At 43.3% G+C, this 19,266-nt stretch overlaps 1 protein-coding gene across 2 annotated transcripts in view; it reads left to right on the forward strand.

Moving 5' to 3' along the window:
- Positions 1-14,378: 14,378 nt before the first annotated feature.
- The window catches only part of LOC126427907 (NPC intracellular cholesterol transporter 1-like), a 61,742-nt gene continuing 56,854 nt past the window's right edge, over positions 14,379-19,266 (forward strand). The window contains exon 1 of one of the 2 annotated variants that reach the window (XM_050089796.1): positions 14,379-15,911. In XM_050089796.1, coding sequence (XP_049945753.1) covers positions 14,694-15,911 — 1,218 coding nt within the window. In that variant the 5' untranslated portion in view covers positions 14,379-14,693. The remainder of the gene's footprint in view (positions 15,912-19,266) is intronic. The other variant, XM_050089797.1, reaches the window with a different exon arrangement.

Here is a 19,266-nt window from a genome sequence, read left to right on the forward strand (position 1 = left end):
TTTAATTTATTTCCTTTGTTTCTTCGTCATTTATGTTTTTTTTTTATAATGGTCTAAAAATGGTTGAGTGAAGCCCGTACCAGACATCCATCGCACCCCTCACATTTAGTGGTAAGATGGCCTACCGAAGACCCCGTCAAAAACTGTACACAGATCAAGCATTAAAACGGGAGGAAGGGTACACCGAACTGTGAAAAAAGAAGAAAACTCGAAACACGCTTAAGATGTGCAACATAGAGCGATCGTTGGTAGCTGCAGAGTCGTGGTTATATTGTCACGGTGCTGTGCTAGGAAGCGGGAGGTCCGTGTTCAAATCTCCCCGGTGCCCTTTTTTTTCGCAAAATTATGAACTGTCCGTCCGGTCGGTTATTGACGTGTCTGTTCGCTGTATCAAATTCGCGGGTGTGTCGTGGTGTAACGTCCGTTTGCAACAGCGAGGAGTGAGGAAGGGATCTATAGACCTTCGCACCTCCTGTTTGTTCTACGCAAGTACCACGTGTGCCGATTTGGAAATTTTGGCTCTTGAATTGTTTTGTTCTAACATAGTCGCATCCGATCATTTGTTGTTTTCATTCCGGTGCGAGGCCTATGCGACATTTCGCCTGCTCTCATTATTCATGGTTCAAATGGCTCTGAGCACTGCGCGACTTAACTTCTGAGGTCATCAGTCACCTAGAACTTAGAATTAATTAAACCTAACTAACCTAAGGACATCACACACATCCATGCCCGAGGCAGGATTCGAACCTGCAACCGTAGCGGTCGCTCGGCTCCAGGCTGTAGCGCCTAGAACCGCACGGCCACTCCGGCCGGCTCTCATTATTCATAATTTTGCGGAAAAAAATGGGGCAGATTGGAGATTTGAACATGCATCTCCTGCCTTGCAGGCCAACACTAAGACCACACGACCACGTGATTGATTGTTGCAATCCCCTCGATGTCGCCCAACTTGAGCTTGGACTGTTCAATGTTTCTATTTTGCTTCTTATTTCACAGATCAGTACGCCTTCTTCCTCTTCCCGTGCATGATCTGTGTTCCATTTTTGCCGAGCTATCCACTGGGCCATTTTACCACTAGATCTGAGCGGGGTGCGATGGAGAGAGTCCCTTGTTAGGAGGTACCAGGAATGAAACCCGGGCTCTTCCCGCACCTACAGCGCACCGTCAATACTACTAAACTATCCCAGAACGCAGTTCCACTTACAGATTGCGTATCTGACGACTTCCAAGGGCGACAAAATTGTATTTTCAAATAAAATTTGGAATGCTCTCTCATAAATTACTCATTAAGAGGCACAATATTATGGTAAAAAGTTTAACGCAGTAACACAAGTATTACAGTTGCCACCGCCGACCGGAGTGACCGAGCGGTTCTAGGCTCTACAGTCTGGAACCGCGCGACCGCTGTGGTCGCAGGTTCGAATCCTGCCTTGGGCATGGATGTGTGTGATGTCCTTAGGTTAGTTAGGTTTAAGTAGTTCTAAGTTCTAGGAGACTGATGACCTCAGATGTTAAGTCCCATAGTGCTCAGAGCCATTTGAACAATTTAAGCTCCCGCCTAACTGTCATAGTACTTGCAGTGGATCCTGATACAGTTGGGAATTCCTGTGTGCTGGTCTGGATTGCTGTCTGCGTATCACACATTACGACCCTCTTCAACTGTCGCGGTCGCTGTCAGCCAGCAGACTACGTTTGGCCTGTACACTTTTGTGCTGTACGTGTCCCTTCGCGTTTCCACTTCACTATCACATCGGGAACAGTGGACCTAGGAATGTTTAGGAGTTTGGAAATGTCGCGTACAGACGTATGACGCAACTGACACACAATCACCTGACCACGTTCGAAGTCCGCGTGAGTTCTGCGGAGCGTCCCATTCTGCTCTCTCACGATGCGTAATGACTACTGAGGTCACTGATATGCAGCACCTGGCAATAGGTGGCAGCACAATGCACAAAGTATGAAAAACGAATTTTTTGGCGGTGTCCGCATACTTTTGATCACATAGTGTACGAGGCAGACAGCTCTCACAACACACGAAGTTCTGGCACCGAAAATGTCCACTCAAGACTAGAATAGGTTCAGTAAAGAAGTAAAACGCCTGACGGGGGGAGGGCGCTGCGGCTGACTCACTTGTTTCGAGCAGACAGAGAACAAAGCCGATCGTATAAATGAGGCTTAAGAGTAATGGCTCTTCTCTCCTGTTTATGCGCAGTACGTTACATTTATTTACTTCCAGGGTCAAAGGCGAGTCGCTGAACCAAACGTCGGTCCTTGGCAGATCTTCCAGCATTTCACAACCTCCCGGTATTACAGCCTTCGTATGGGCAATAACACCGTCCACGATGCCCTCCAAGCATCTACGTTACCCACCAGATTATTGTAGACAGGAACCGTCCTATAACACCCCACTGGAGTACTATTGAAGTTACCTTTACATCTACACTGAAGCGCCAAAGAAAGTGGTATAGGCATGCGTATTCAAATACAGAGATTTGTAAACGGGTAGAATACGGCGTTGCGGTCGGCAGCGCCTATGTAAGACAACAGGTCTCTCGCGCAGTTGCTATATCGGTTACTGCTGCTACAATGCCAAGCTATCGAGATTTAAGAGAGATTCAACATGGTGTTATAGTCGGCGCACGAACGATGGGACACAGCATCTCCGAGGTAGCGACGAAATTGAAATTTTCCCGTACGACCATTTCACGAGTGTACCATGAATATAAGGAATCCAGTAATACATCAAATCTCCGACATCGCTGCGGCTGGAAAAAATCCTGCAAGATCGGGACCAACGACGACTGAAGAGACTCGCTCAACGTGACAAAGTGTAACCCTTTCCTAAATTGCAGCAGATTTCAATGCTGGGCCATCAACAAGTGTCAACGTGCGAACCATTCAACGAAATTTCTTCGATATGGGCTTTTGGAGCCGAAGGTCCACTCTTGTGCCCTTGATGACAGCACGACACAAAGCTTTACGCCTCGCCTGGGCCCGTTACCACCGATATTGGACTGTTGATGACTGGAAACATGTTGCCTGGTCCGACGAGTCTCGTTTCAAATTGTATCGAGTGGATGGACGTCTATGGGTATGGAGACAACCTCATGAATCATGGGCCTTTCATATCAACAGGGAACTTTTCAAACTGGTGGAGGCTCTGTAATGGTGTGGGGCGTGTGAAGTTGGAGTGATATGAGACACCTGATACGTCTAGATACGACTGTGACGGGTGACACGTACGTAAGCATCCGGTCTAATCACCTTCATCCACTCACGTCCATTGTGCGTCCCGAGAGACTTGGGCAATTCCAGCAGGATAATGCGACACCCCACCCGTCCGGAATTGCTTCAAAGTGGCTCCATCAACACTCGTCTGAGGTTAAACGCTTCCTCTGGCCACCAGACTCCCCAGACATGAACTTTACTCAGCATATCTGGGATGCCTTGCAACGTGCTGTTCAGAAGGGATCTCTACCCCCTCATACTCTTATGGATTTATGGACAGCCCTGCATGTTTCCTGGAGTCAGTTCCCTCCAGCATTACTTCAGACATTAGTCGAGTCATGCCACATTGTGTTGCGGACTTCTGCGTGCTTGCCCTACACGATATTAGGCAGGTGTACCAGTTTCTTTGGCTCTTCAGTGTACTTCGTCGTGTTTTGAACAATGTGTTGAGTCTCATCTGCTAGGAAGACCCCAGAGACAAATCAGCTCCGGTACTCTGTAACCTCGTTCTGTGTTCACTAAACAACAGTGCATAAGTGTCTCGAATGTCTTCCAGAAATCATTCAACTCAGCTTCTATCTTGGTGCCTTTATCTACGGTGCTCCACTGGACAAACACAGGAAGCTGGGTTTCGCCAGAACCGTGGCGTTAACCCCCCCTGTATCAAACTATGGTCTGGATGTATTAATACATATAAAATACTCGTTCACAGAAACTCTAAACATGGGAGTGCACAGTGACTGAAGCAAATGAACTGTGATGTTTGAGTACTGGATATTGATGAAGTGTTTGAGTGTGTGAGTGTGTGTGAGTGTGTGTGTGTGTGTGTGTGTGTGTGTATGTGTGTGTGCCTGCTAAAACAGTAAAAGGCCAAAGTTGAATAGAATCGATGATCAGCAGTTTTATCACGTAAATTGTACACGACAGTACGAAGGAAATTACCTACAGAAAACTGTGTGAAAGACTCTGTCTAAAAGGAATTGAGGAGACCCTGGTCTTTTGCCCAAGAAGAGAGAGGTTCCGATGTTGAACATAATTTACAATTCCGTATATTGTGTGAAAGGAATGACAGGTTATTTCTTGGCACCAATGACAAGGCGTGACATCAGTTTCCTTCGAAAGTCATCAGAAACATCCCTATTTTCTCCGCTTAATTATAGACAGGAGTTCATAGTCCTTCACCACACTCTTTGACAACATAGATGCTCTTAGGGCTATGAATCAATAACAATAGACATAATATCCGTAAGATTCATATTGCAGAACATACTGGGTGTCTAATGTAAATAGATTTGAAAATACATGTTTTTGTTATGTAAAATATCATACACTAATGAGCCAAAACATTATGACCATCTGCTTAATAGCTTGTCTGTCCGTCTTTGGAACGAAATACATCACTGTCTCTGTGTATGAGGGATCCGACAGTTTGTTGGTAGGTTTGTGGAGGTATGTGGCGTTAAAGATCTACGCACAGGTCATGTAATTCTAACAGGCCGCTGATTTGCGTTCCCGGTGATGGCGCCCGATAGCGACCCAGATGGGTTTCGTAGGATTTGCATCAGGCGGTGGTCCCGGCGGAGGTTCGAGTTCTTTCTCGGGCATGGACGTGTGTGTGTGTTTGTCCGTACGTTAATTTAGGTTAAGTAGTGTGTAAGCTTAGGGGACTGATGACCTTAGCAGTTAAGTCCCATAAGATATTTAAAAAAAAATCAGGCGAATTTGGTGGCCGAGACATCAACGCGAGTTAACTACACTCCTGGAAATGGAAAAAAGAACACATTGACACCGGTGTGTCAGACCCACCATACTTGCTCCGGACACTGCGAGAGGGCTGTACAAGCAATGATCACACGCACGGCACAGCGGACACACCAGGAACCGCGGTGTTGGCCGTCGAATGGCGCTAGCTGCGCAGCATTTGTGCACCGCCGCCGTCAGTGTCAGCCAGTTTGCCGTGGCATACGGAGCTCCATCGCAGTCTTTAACACTGGTAACATGCCGCGACAGCGTGGACGTGAACCGTATGTGCAGTTGACGGACTTTGAGCGAGGGCGTATAGTGGGCATGCGGGAGGCCGGGTGGACGTACCGCCGAATTGCTCAACACGTGGGGCGTGAGGTCTCCACAGTACATCGATGTTGTCACCAGTGGTCGGCGGAAGGTGCACGTGCCCGTCGACCTGGGACCGGACCGCAGCGATGCACGGATGCACGCCAAGACCGTAGGATCCTACGCAGTGCCGTGGGGGACCGCACCGCCACTTCCCAGCAAATTAGGGACACTGTTGCTCCTGGGGTATCGGCGAGGACCATTCGCAACCGTTTCCATGAAGCTGGGCTACGGTCCCGCACACCGTTAGGCCGTCTTCCGCTCACGCCCCAACATCGTGCAGCCCGCCTCCAGTGGTGTCGCGACAGGCGTGAATGGAGGGACGAATGGAGACGTGTCGTCTTCAGCGATGAGAGTCGCTTCTGCCTTGGTGCCAATGATGGTCGTATGCGTGTTTGGCGCCGTGCAGGTGAGCGCCACAATCAGGACTGCATACGGCCGAGGCACACAGGGCCAACACCCGGCATCATGGTGTGGGGAGCGATCTCCTACACTGGCCGTACACCACTGGTGATCGTCGAGGGGACACTGAATAGTGCACGGTACATCCAAACCGTCATCGAACCCATCGTTCTACCATTCCTAGACCGGCAAGGGAACTTGCTGTTCCAATAGGACAATGCACGTCCGCATGTATCCCGTGCCACCCAACGTGCTCTAGAAGGTGTAAGTCAACTACCCTGGCCAGCAAGATCTCCGGATCTGTCCCCCATTGAGCATGTTTGGGACTGGATGAAGCGTCGTCTCACGCGGTCTGCACGTCCAGCACGAACGCTGGTCCAACTGAGGCGCCAGGTGGAAATGGCATGGCAAGCCGTTCCACAGGACTACATCCAGCATCTCTACGATCGTCTCCATGGGAGAATAGCAGCCTGCATTGCTGCGAAAGGTGGATATACACTGTACTAGTGCCGACATTGTGCATGCTCTGATGCCTTTGTCTATGTGCCTGTGGTTCTGTCAGTGTGATCATGTGATGTATCTGACCCCAGGAATGTGTCAATAAAGTTTCCCCTTCCTGGGACAATGAATTCACGGTGTTCTTATTTCAATTTCCAGGAGTGTATAATGCTCTTCAAACCACTGTAGCACGATTCTGGCTCCGAGACATTATACTGCTGAAAGATAACATCGCCGTCAGGGAAGATATCAAGCATTAAGGGATGCAGACGGTTTGCAGCTGTCTGCGTGTCTTTGATTACTAGCAGAGGTCCCATGCAAGCGCAAACGAATGTGTCCCTTAGCATAATACTGCTCCCACCAGCCTGCGTCCATAGCGCACTTCACGTTCCAAGCCGCCGTCTACCTCGATGACGCCCTTTTGTGAAGACGACCACCGACCTAGTGTAGCAAATGAGCCGACACGGTTCCCTCTATCGACGGTCGAATCTCGATGGTCCCGTGCCCACTGCAATCGCAATTGACGATGTTGCTGGGTCTGCTGCGGAGCTTCATGTTCAACAATGTACGATGAACGGTGTGCTCTGAAACATTTGTGCCGCGAGGGATTAGCCGAGCGGTCTCAGGCGCTGCAGTCATGGGCGGTGCGGCTGGTCCCGGCGGAGGTTCGAGTCCTCCCTCGGGCATGGGTGTGTGTGTTTGTCCTTAGGATAATTTAGGTTAAGTAGTGTGGAAGCTTAGGGACTGATGACCTTAGCAGTTAAGTCCCATAAGACTTCACACACTTTTTTTTTTTTAAACATTTGTGCGTGCACCGGCATTGTGCTCCTTCGACAGAGATGCCACAAATCACCATCTATCCTATTTTATGGAGGAGACAAGCCTCTGAACCCCACGATCTGCGAAAAGTCGTGGACATCCGGCAATTTAGCGCCTAGTGGTAGTTCCACTGTCCTTATTCCTCCTTCTGTAGATGCTTACGTGAACTGCCGACCAGCTTTACCGTTTTGGAGATTCTCGTTCACAGTCTTTGCGTAATAACAATTTGCCGTTTGTCAAAGTCGCTTATCTCGACGGATTTCCTCACTTGCGTCCATATCTTCGCTAAGGTGATCCCCCGTCCGTGTCTACTCCGCTTACATACATTTTTTACCGCGCCATGTGCCTGCAACACTACCATGCGGCATTCAACATTGCGGTGGCAGCGGTCGTAATGTTTTGGGTTTGGCTTATCAGTGTAGATCAAAAATAAGTTTTTTTTTCATTTTGGTGATATGTTTAAAGACTGGGCTTGTCATAATTTAGCTGCTTGAAAATACCCTACAGGATGAGTCACGAGGTTTTCCCCCGATTTCTGAATGGTATTCCTTAGGTTATTTGGAACAAAAAAGTAAATAAAGTAGTAGGATCAGATCCATAATTAAGGATCTATGGTGATCGAAAACTCAGGAAAATGGCAGAAAAAAAGTTTTGTTGTAGGATTTCACTATCAAAAATGGGCATAATCATTAATTTAAATAATTTTGTAGCAGTCTCTCGCATTCAGAGTGGATTTAAAGCAAGTGTTCAAAATTTCCTCCTTGCATTTGAAGGCAAAGATTCGCACAGTGAACTGCGCGAGTAGCATTTCGTAACTTCACATGCTCGTTCCTTATTGACGTTGCGGCATCGAAAAATGCTTTGTAGCAAATTCTTCTCGGGTTTCCACCTTAAATTCGTACACGATGTCTTACATCCAGCCCCAGATGCAGTAAACTAGGGGTGTTAAATCTGGGGATCTGGCAGGCCAGTTGATAAGGCCTCCGCAACCTATCAATCGATGTGGGAATTGCTGATTAAGATAAGTTGTTTCCACATGGTGGAGGTGTGAAGGTGCTCCGTCATGTTGGAGGTACATGTGGCGTCTTGTTTCCAGAGGAACATCTTCAAGAAACTGCGGTAAGTCTTCTCGTAAAAAGTTACCGTACATCAGATCATTTATATTGCCTGGGAGAATAACGGCCCCAGTAACTCAAAAATGGCTCTGAGCACTATGGGGCTTAACATCTGAGGTCATTAGTCCCCTAGAACTTAGAACTACACTACTGGCCATTAAAATTGCTACACCAAGAAGAAATGCAGATCATAAACGGGTATTCATTGGACAAATATATTATACTAGGACTGACATGTGATTACATTTTCACTCAATTTGGGTGCATAGATCCTGAGAAATCAGTACCCAGAACAACCACATCTGTCCGTACTAACGGCCTTGATACGCCTCGGCATTGAGTCAAACAGAGCTTGGATGGCGTGTACAGGTACAGCTGCCCATACAGCTTCAACACGATACCACAGTTCATCGAGAGTAATGACTGGCGTATTGTGACGAGCCAGTTGCTCGGCCACCATTGACCAGGCGTTTTCAGTTGGTGAGAGATCTGGAGAATGAGCTGGCCAGGGCAGCAGTCGAACATTTTCTGTATCCAGAAAGGCTTGTACAGGACCAGCAACATGCGGTCGTGCATTATCCTGCTGAAATGCAGGGTTTAGCACGGATCGAATGAAGGGTAGAGCCACGGGTCGTAACACATCTGATATGTAACGTCCACTGTTCAAAGTGCCGTCAATGCGAACAAGAGGTGACCGTGACGTGTAACCAGTGGCACCCCATACCATCACGCCGGGTAATAAGCCAGTATGGCGATGACGAATACACGCTCCCAATGTGCGTTCACCGCGATGTCGCCAAACACGGATACGACCATCATGATGCAGTAAACAGAACCTGGATTCATCCGAAAAAATGACGTTTTGCCATTCGAGCACCCGGGTTCGTCGTTGAGTACACCACCGCAGGCGCTCCTGTCTGTGATGTAGAGTCAAGGGTAACTGAAGCCATGGTCTCCGAGCTGATAATCCATGCTGCTGCAAACGTCGTCGAACTGTTCGTGCAGATAATTGTTGTCTTGCAAACGTCTCCATCTGTTGACTCAGGGATCGAGCCGTGGCTGCACGATCTGTTACAGCCATGCGGATAAGATGCCTGTCATCTCGACTGCTAGTGATACGAGGCCGTTGGGATCCAGCACGGCGTTCCGTATTACCCTCCGGAACCCACCGATTCCATATTCTGCTAACAGTCGTTGGATCTCGACCAACGCGAGCAGCAAAGTAGCGATACGATAAACCGCAATCGCGATAGGCTACAATTCGACCTTTATCAAAGTCGGAAACGTGATGGTACGCATTTCTCCTCCTTACACGAGGCATCATAACAACGTTTCACCAGGCAACGCCGGTCGACTGCTGTTTATGTATGAGAAATCGGTTGGAAACTTTCCTCATGTCAGCACGTTGTAGCTGTCGCCACCGGCGCCAACCTTGTGTGAATGATCTGAAAAGCTAATCATTTGCATATCACAGCATCTTATTCCTGTCGGTTAAATTTCGCATCTGTGGCACGTCATCTTCGTGGTGTAGCAATTTTAATGGCCAGTAGTGCACTTGAACCTAACTAACCTAAGGACATCACACACATCCATGCCCGAGGCAGGATTCGAGCCTGCGACCGTAGCGGTGGCGCGGTTCCAGGCTGAAGCTCCTAGAAGCGCTCGACCACACCGGCCGGCCCCCAGTAACTGACCACACACAACACCACACCAGACTTTGACACTGAATCTGCGTTGAAATTGAGATAGTACAGTGGCATGGGGAATTTCGTTTGCCCAGACATACATGTTATGCATGTTGTTGATGCCATCTCTTGTAAAGGTTGCCTCAACACTGAACATTACGAAGCGATAGAGCTACCGATTTCCATTTAACCATTTACAAAAGTGCAAATGGTTGGCACAATCGTGTGGCTCTAAATGGTGAACTTTCTGCACATGAAAAGAATACAGTCCATTCTCATGAAGAATTCTACATACCTTAGATTGTGATACGTTCTGTCGGTAGCTAGACGTCTTGTACTTGAACGAGGACTGCGCTCTACTGAATTAAGAATTTTTTCCTCTTCTTGAACGTCACGATGTCTTTCGGAGTGAATACGAATACTGGGAAGAGTACTAAATTCTAGCAATGTTCGATAAGTTCCGCTAAATGTTTTGGCACTCGGTATCCTACTATTAGGATATCGACAGTGATGTTCGGCGACAGCAGCTTTCGCATTACCATCACAGAAGCCCAAAAATGTTCACCCTCTCTCCATACTCCTGCAATGAAAACTTGTACGGCATCGCAGAGTGTGCTGTGCACAAGACACAATAACAGTAAACAGTGACTGCAGTATCAACAATGTGGTTGTTATGCAAACGTGCCACTTGCTGCACTTGTAAACTAAGACTGACCGTGTGTCCTGTGAACACAAGTGCAGTGCTCCATATACCGTGGCATGGTTTGGAGCTCTCTTGTAGCTTCTTAACTATGGATCTGATCACAGTACTGTATTTACATTTTTTTGTTCCAAATAACCTAAGGAACAACCTCCAGCAACTGGAGGAAAACCTCATGACATCCTGTATATAGTGATAAATGAATATATAATTTTTTCTCCAAACTTGACAACTCTGTGAAGTTGATAAAATTGAAATTCAACCCACCTCTCCTACTGAAATTAGGAAAATAATAAATTCACTTACAAGTAAAAGTTAACATGGAATCGATGGCTTTTCCAACAGAGTACTGAAAGATTGTTCCCAACAAATAAGTAGGATTCTCAGCCACATACATAGTAGCTCACTGAAACAGGGCATTCTTTCAGATAGACTGAAATACACTATTGTTAACACATTACATAAAAAAGGGGATACATGTGATTCTAACAAGTACCACCCAATCTTATTTCTGACAGCTTTATCCAAAATTCTTGAAATGGTAATGTAGTCAAGAGTAACATCATGTATTTGTAAAAATGAAGTACTAACAAAATGTCAATTTGGTTTTCAGAAAGGGTTTTCAACAGAAAATGCTATATATACTTTCAGTGACCAAATATTAAGTGCATTGAATAACCGAACATCACCCATTGGGATATTTTGTGATCTCTCAAAGGCTTTTGATTGTGTGACTCATGAAATTCTTCCAGATAAGAATAAGTCTTGTGGTATGAGTGGGATAGTGCACAAATGGTTTAATTCATAATTAACTGGAAGAATGCACAAAATTGAAATTAACAGTACAGATAGTCCTCTAACCACAGAGGTATCATGAATGGTGTCCCACAGGGTTCGGTCTTAGGTCCCTTGTTGTTCTTGATGTATATTAATGACTTGCCACTCTATATTCATGAAGATGCAAAGTTGTTTTTGCTGATGATACAAGTATAGTAATCACACCCAACAAGCAAGAATCAGCTGAGGAAATCGTAAATAATGTCTTTTGAAAATTAGTAAGTGGTGTTCTGCAAATGGACTCTCATTAAATTTTGAGAAAACACAGTTTAGACAATTCTGTACAGTAAATGGCGTAACACCATTGATAAATATAGACTATGAACAGAAGTCTGTTGTTAAGACAGGATTCTCAAAATTTCTGGGTGTGTGCATTGATGAGAAATTGAATTGGAAGAAACACGTCGATGATCTGCTGAAACGGTTAGGTTCAGCTACTTATGCTATTAGGGTTATTGTAAATTTTGGTGATAAACGTATCAGTAAATTAGTCTGCTATGCCTATTTTCATTCACTGCTATGCTATGGCATCATATTTTGGGGCAATTAGTCATTAAGAGAGAAAATATTCATTGCACAAAAGTGTGTAATCAGAATAATAGTTGGAGCCCACCCAAGATCACCTTGCAGACATTTATTCAAGGAACTCGGGATATTCACAGTACCTTCGCAATACATATATCAACTTATGAAATTTGTCATTAATAACCCATCCCAATTCAAAAATAACAGCCGAAGTGCATAGCTACAACACTAGAAGAAAGAATGATATTCGCTATTCTGGATTAAATCTCACTTTGACACAGAAAGGGGTGAATTATGCTGCCACAAAAATCCATGGTCATTTGCCAAATAGTATTGAAAGTCTGACAGATAACCAACCAAAATTTAAAAGCAAATTAAAAGAATTTCTGAATGACAACTCCTTCTACTCAGTAAATCAATTCTTGGATATGAAGTAGTAACTGTGATGAAAAAAATTATGAATAAAAAATAAAATAAAAATAAAAAATTTAATTAATTATTTTGCTTATGTTAATGTGACACGTTCCACTTCACTATGGAATGTTGTATTCATGATCTGTGGAATAAGGATTAATGTATGTATTAATGGATGTTGAAGAGATACTGTATAACATAGTTCAACAAGCTGTAAAATATTTTTCTAGGCCGAATTCTCATAATTACATTTCTTCAAAAACATGCTATTCAGTTCATATGTATGATTTACGTTTACTGTGGATTTATTGTAGATATTATTTAGATGAGTTAGTGAAATAAGGAGGATATAAGAGAAGTGCACTCCCTTCTTAGTGTTATGAAGTGCTATTTTTCTGCATGTACAACCCGAAATGAAAAAACTCTTTTCAGTAAGCATTAAAAGTAATGTCTTGATCTCACGTTTTTGTCATTAATTTTTGTTTTTTTTCTGGAAAGTGATCCAAGAACTGAACCCATATCTGTGGGAGACAAGTGTGTAGAAATGTTTCAAAAATATAAATTTGCTTTAACTGCAGAGTGTGGCACTGGCATATTATTCATGTGAAGTTACAGAACAGCACTCAGTTATTTAGTTTGTTGCTATTCTTGAGCAATATGGCTGAAGTTCCCATTAGTCTCTTGGAAAATAGGGAAGACTGAAATGATAGTTAGAGCCCAAAACATGAAGAGAAAAAAATCCTTAATTGGTAAACTACACTGTTCCTGCTATGCAGAGATGCAATCATGGTGATACAAATGTACATCAGTGAAGAAGAACACCAGAAAAAATGGCTCATGATTAAGCTATACGAGGCACTTGTAAAAGCTTGTATAGTAAATTTTTATTCAGATTTGGTACGATCACAGAAATTATGTAGAATGACAGTAATATATGCGGCGAAAATAGCTTAAAGGTTAAGAATCCAGTCCACAGAAAGCTATAGACATATAATAACAATCCAAGTAATTACTGTCGTGAAGGTCTACTTCAATACTACACTTTTTACTCGGAGTATGACGTCAGGGGTCAAAGCAGACGGGTGGAATCAGACCATGCTCGACACTCAATTTCTTATAAGGAAGAAATGTAGTCCTTCTCTCAAAGACTACATTTCTTTCCTTTGGTCTGATATTCTTAGTATTAGCCATACATCTCACTGGATATTCTGTGTTAGCCTACAAATAAATCGCTAGTTAATGTGTACCGCAAAACTCTGAAATACCAAATTTGAGTTTTGTTAAATAAAACTAGAGTACTGTTCAACCACAGTTCATAAAATGTGAAGTTGCATATGTTGTTAATCCAAATTTGTTTTATCCACGAACGCGGGCTACTATTCAAACAGCACTGCTTACTTCAGTATTGTATTACGTTAATCTTACATGTAAATACCCCTTTGTTTTTTGTTTTTTTCGCAGTTGAGGCAACTTTACAAAATGCCAATACTAATATCTCAGAAATGCATGTGCACTGCCTGAGGAAAAGTGAGAAAACATATTTCCATGACAATGTAACAATAATTGTGACACAAAACATATTCTCAGCCAAAATTAGTTGTTTCTTTGCTTTGACCTCCTTAAAAAGTTAAAATTTTTCCAGGTAATATGGGCGAGCAGAGATGAAAATGATTATTCTGTGCAATCTGTAATAATGAGCAAAAACACTGAATATCAGCTTATACGTAAAAGAGCAATTCTATACTGCCACGTTCCCCGTTGCGTCTTAGAAACATCGCTTATCTCGGCAAGATCACACAGATAACACTACATTACGTGAGTATTATTTTAAATTCTAGGTAGAAATTATTTGAAAATACTGACAATTAAGTTTATTTTGCTGTACAACATATCTGTGAGAATTACATATTACGTTTTCCATCTGTTCCAGAGACACTAAACGTCAACGCCAGTCTCAGTTCATACGATTGCCACCAGAAGGCAGCGCTAGCAAGCTACAGAACACGCCCAGCCATCGCATGACGTTACTCGTCTGTTTCTTCTGAAGGTTGAATTGCATTGGTTTGAGACGAAAGCAATTTAACGTCACAGTGTCGTTCGAGAGTCTGGAAGGGTATGAGGCGTAGTCCAGTGAACATAGTGCAGTTGTCGAACAGAGCAGAAGCGGTAAACTGATCTTTCGTTGTGATCGTTTGTTATTTTCACAAGTTTGCTCGTCGGTGAGTGTCTGTGTGGTTAGGAGTGACATTATTTTCCGTGAATATACTGACTAAACTGTAGGGAAAGTTCAAGTAGGACATGGTTACGTGCGCCTGACGGAAGGTCAGACATAGACGTTAATTCGCATAGGTCTAAAAAATGGCTGAGAAGTCAGCGAAGTGGACGTTGTTTTGTGTAGTAGTCGCGCAGATTCTCTCTGTGGCCCTGTCTTCGGATCACCATTGCGTGTGGTACGGTGTTTGCGGAATTGGTGAAGATGGTAGATTCAAGAACTGCCCGTACGATGGGGCTGCGAAACTGCTGGATTCCGAAGGTCAGAAACTGTTACAGAAATGGTGCCCGCATTTCAAAACAATGGATACCTGCTGTGATACCGCCCAACTCAAGAACATGGACACTGGTATAACGCTGGCTGCAAACTTCCTTCAGAGGTGCCCGTCTTGTATGACCAACCTTATTAGGCACATTTGTGAATTCACATGTTCTCCAGAGCAGAGCAGGTTTGTTGAAGTTGCTGATCTAGGAGCTTTACATAACGGGACTGAGTATGTGAATGGCATAAATGTGTATGTGACCGAGAAGTATCTTTCTGGTACTTACAATTCATGTCGTGGCGTCTCTGTACCTGCCACAGGGCAGCTCGCTTTTGATCTAATGTGTGGTGAATGGGGGTCCAGTCGATGTTCTGCACAGAAGTGGTTCCACTTCATGGGTGACGCTGAAGGAAATCCCTTTGTTCCCCTGCAGATGAATTACATCTCAAATAACGTGCCAGTGGGGTACGAAGCCATGGATCCTCCCTTGATCCCGTGCAACGTGAGTGCAGCACCAGGAGTGCCGCCATGTAGCTGTGTGGACTGCGAAGCTAGCTGTCCAGCTCCACCCCCAGAGAAGCCGGCGGTAGAACCCTTTACTCTGTTGGGGAATGACGGAATGGCCGTGACTATGTCCATAGTCTTCTGTATTGGTGTGGCAGTATTCCTTCTGGGGTTGTACTGCTGCAGTGCAAGGAATCGCAGCAACATTGCCAGCCTGATGATGGGAGAGGGTGCAGACCCTGTGGGTCAGCGACTGGCGGGCTTGGACCAGTCTCGTATAGCTCTTGGTGCCGACGAAGAGGACAGCCCCTTGCGCTCAAAGCGGTCCAGTGTGGCAAGTGCAGAGGGAGCTGTCGTGCCCAGGCAAGTGGGACCAGAAAATGCCTCGTATGTGGAGAAGGTCGGGGCAGCGATGGACAGGTTACTGGAGGATTTGTTCAGACATCTGGGCGTGTACTGTGCTACAAAACCTTGGCTCGTGCTGTTCCTTGGACTGTGTGTGCTGGTTGGACTAGGACATGGCATTAAGTATATGAAGGTGAGTTTCTCAGAGTGCATCATATTTAATGCAGAAAAATCTTTTTACACACACACACACACACACACACACACACACACACACACACAGAGAGAGAGAGAGAGAGAGAGAGAGAGAGAGAGAGAGAGAGAGAGAGAGAGAGAGAGCTATTTTACTGAAGTTACTTTTCACTCTCTGTCTAGGGCAATTTAATGTAGTTGTGTAGGCCCTATTTAGTCTCCGTTTGTGTTTTGTATTTAAGATACTACCAATTATTTTGAACTCCTCATTTAATTATAAATATTTATGTGAAATTAAGTTGCCCTTATTTTTTGTAAACTTAAGTTTTTTAAGTAACACCATAATGTTATATTCATAGTGGGGTACAGCTGATATCTGAAGCACACTAGATCTATTGGTACAAGGCAAGTTTACGCTGCATCTGAGAACTGCCTCCTGTACCTTCACTAGAGCCCACACAGAAACATATTTTTTTCCTAATTGTGAGCAGCAGCAGAACAATACATTTAGACAAATGCAGGTTATACTGGGTGCAGAACATAACTCAATTTCAAAACAGCAAGAAAATAACAGTATGGTTTGTGTTTGGAATCTGACAGGAAGTGAACATTTGCCCAAGAGAAAATGCCGGAATAGGCCTATATACTTTTGTTCAGAATCAGGTTTCTTTGTGGGACCAGTTTCATTCTTTGGACTTGCATTCTGTATTGAACTAAAAAAAAAATTGGTGGGAGGACAAGATTGGAAATATAGTGGTTTCACTTACTGTGTTTTTCCTTTTAACAAACTGTTAAAAATATACAGTTAATAATTTGTATAAAATTTGTTGTGTAGGAAATAAGGAGCCTTTTGCCATATGCTTTGTTTTATAAACCATAATGCTGATAGTGATTTCTTGTTAAAAATTAAAGGGTTGGCTCTATAGTGCTAGTAATCTTAGGGCGTTATGGAAGTGTCAGATTCCACCTGTTTGCTCTGACCCATGACATCATCAGTATGCGAAAATGCGTACAATCAGCATATATAAAATGGCAACAATTTCATCACTACATACACATGCCAACAAACGTGAGAAAACATAAAAACGACAAAAGAGTGACTCACTACAACAATAAAATAAAACTGATGGGATAGCCATGGCAAAGAAGGGGTTTAGGGTGGAGATAATCTAAATATATAACAATACAAACCACCACATCCCAAACAAATATTATAATAGAAATCTCAACTTGCGTCAAGATGCTACAGCTACAAAACAAACAGGAATCGTACACTTCACTCGATGTACATAGATTTACTTACATTCTAATTGATTCATAATGCGGTGGTCCTCCAGTTTGTAGAAAATGTCAAAAAGCAATACATAAAAATATTTAGAACTAAAACAAATAAGCTAATGTGCACTCCACAGGTCCAAGTGGAATGATTCAAATTTTATTATTATTTTAGTGAACACTATGAGAGGATCATTTTACAACACTCATTTACTAAAATTGCATTAATGCTCTGAATTTAAAATTTAAAAAAAGTTCTTTATAAGGTAATGTACTATAAAATCAGTTGGTTCTGCTGAGAAAGTCATCAATGGAGTAAGAGGCGTTGACCACCAGTGAGTCCTTTAGGCTTCTCTTAACCTGAATGTCATTGGTTGTTAAGCTTTTATGGCTTCTGGCAAGTTATTGAAAATGTGTGTTCCTGAATAATGCACACATTTTTTGTACAACAGTAAGTGACTTTAAATCCCTGTGAAGATTATTCTTATTTCTAGTATGATTGCATGAGCTGTTGGTTTGAAAAAGTTATATATTTTTAATGACAAATTTCATTAAGGAATAAATATATTGGAAAGCAGTAGTTAGTATACCTAGTTCGCTAAACAGGCCTCTGCTGGATGTTCTTGAGTTCACATCACAAATAACTCTTACTGCACGTTTTTTAGCCCAGAAAACTTTAGCTTGGCTTGGTGAATTACCTCAACAAGATAATCCCATATGACATTATGGAGTGAAAGTTAGTATGCCAGCTTTTTCATTTTTATATCCACTATATCTGACAGAATTTGCATTTCAAATAGAGATTTGTTTAGATGCTTCAGCAGTCCTGTGGTGTGCTCTTCCCAGTTGAATTTATCATCAAGCTGTAATCTCAAGTATTTAACACTGTCCACTTCTTCTATCTGCTTGTCATCATATGTTAGGCATATACTCGAGGGGCACCCTTTATAAGTTCTGAACTGCATGGAGCATGGTTTTTTGAATTTTAGTGACAAAGAATGGGCTAGGAACCAGTGGTTAATGTCTACAAATATTGTATTAGCCGATCTTTCTAATACTACACTTGATTTGCTATTTATTGCAATGTTTGTATCATCAGCAAACAAAAGAAACTGGGCATCTGATAATGGTACTGATATAAGGTCATTGATATACACAAGAAAAGTGCCCTAAGGTGGAACCTTGTGGGACCCCACATGTAATTAGTTCCCAGTTGGATGATGCCTGATTGCTTAATACATGTCTCTTTCCTAATAACACCCTTTGTTTTCTGCCAGAGATATAAGATTTGAACCATTTTGCAGCATTTCCTATTACACCATAATATTCTAATTTACTTAAAAGGAAATTGTGATTTATACAGTCAAATGCCTTTGACAGATCGCAAAATATACCAGTTGCCTGCAATTTTTTGTCTATTGAAGTATGTACATTTTCACTGTAAGTGTAGATAGCCTTCTCAATATCAGGACCCTTTAGAAATCTGAACTGAGACATTGAAAGTATGTTATTTGTGATAAGATGCTTATAAAGCGGGTTATACATTACCTTTTCTAAAATTTGAGAATGCTGGCAGAAGTGAAATTGGACAGAAATTTGCCGCTATTTCTTTATCTCACTTCTTAAACAGTGGCTTACCTTCAGCATATTTTAGCCATTCAGGAAATATTCCACTGGTTAACAACTGGTTACACAGATAGCTTAATATGTTACTTAACTCAGAATCACATTCTTTAGTTAACTTTGTTGATATTTCATCATACCCAGTAGATGTTTTTGATTTTGATGTTTTTTGATGGACATTACTTCTGCTGGGGTAGTGAGGGTCAAACTCATATTACGGAAGTTACTTGAAATGTCTGGTCTGAGGTATCCCCCGGCAGCATCTACAGAATGTGACAACTCCATCTTTTCAGTAACAGTTATAAAATGTTTGTTAAAAAGTTGTGCTACACTATACACGTCTGTCACCAATGTATCATTTACTGTTAATGCTACACTGCCGTTTGTGAAAAGGGGAACACCGAGAAGGAATTACTCGAATAACGCCACACTTGGCGGAAGTGGCGTCGGGTGTGCAA

Source organism: Schistocerca serialis, chromosome 12, assembly GCF_023864345.2.
Source record: "Schistocerca serialis cubense isolate TAMUIC-IGC-003099 chromosome 12, iqSchSeri2.2, whole genome shotgun sequence".
Taxonomy (NCBI): domain Eukaryota; kingdom Metazoa; phylum Arthropoda; class Insecta; order Orthoptera; family Acrididae; genus Schistocerca; species Schistocerca serialis.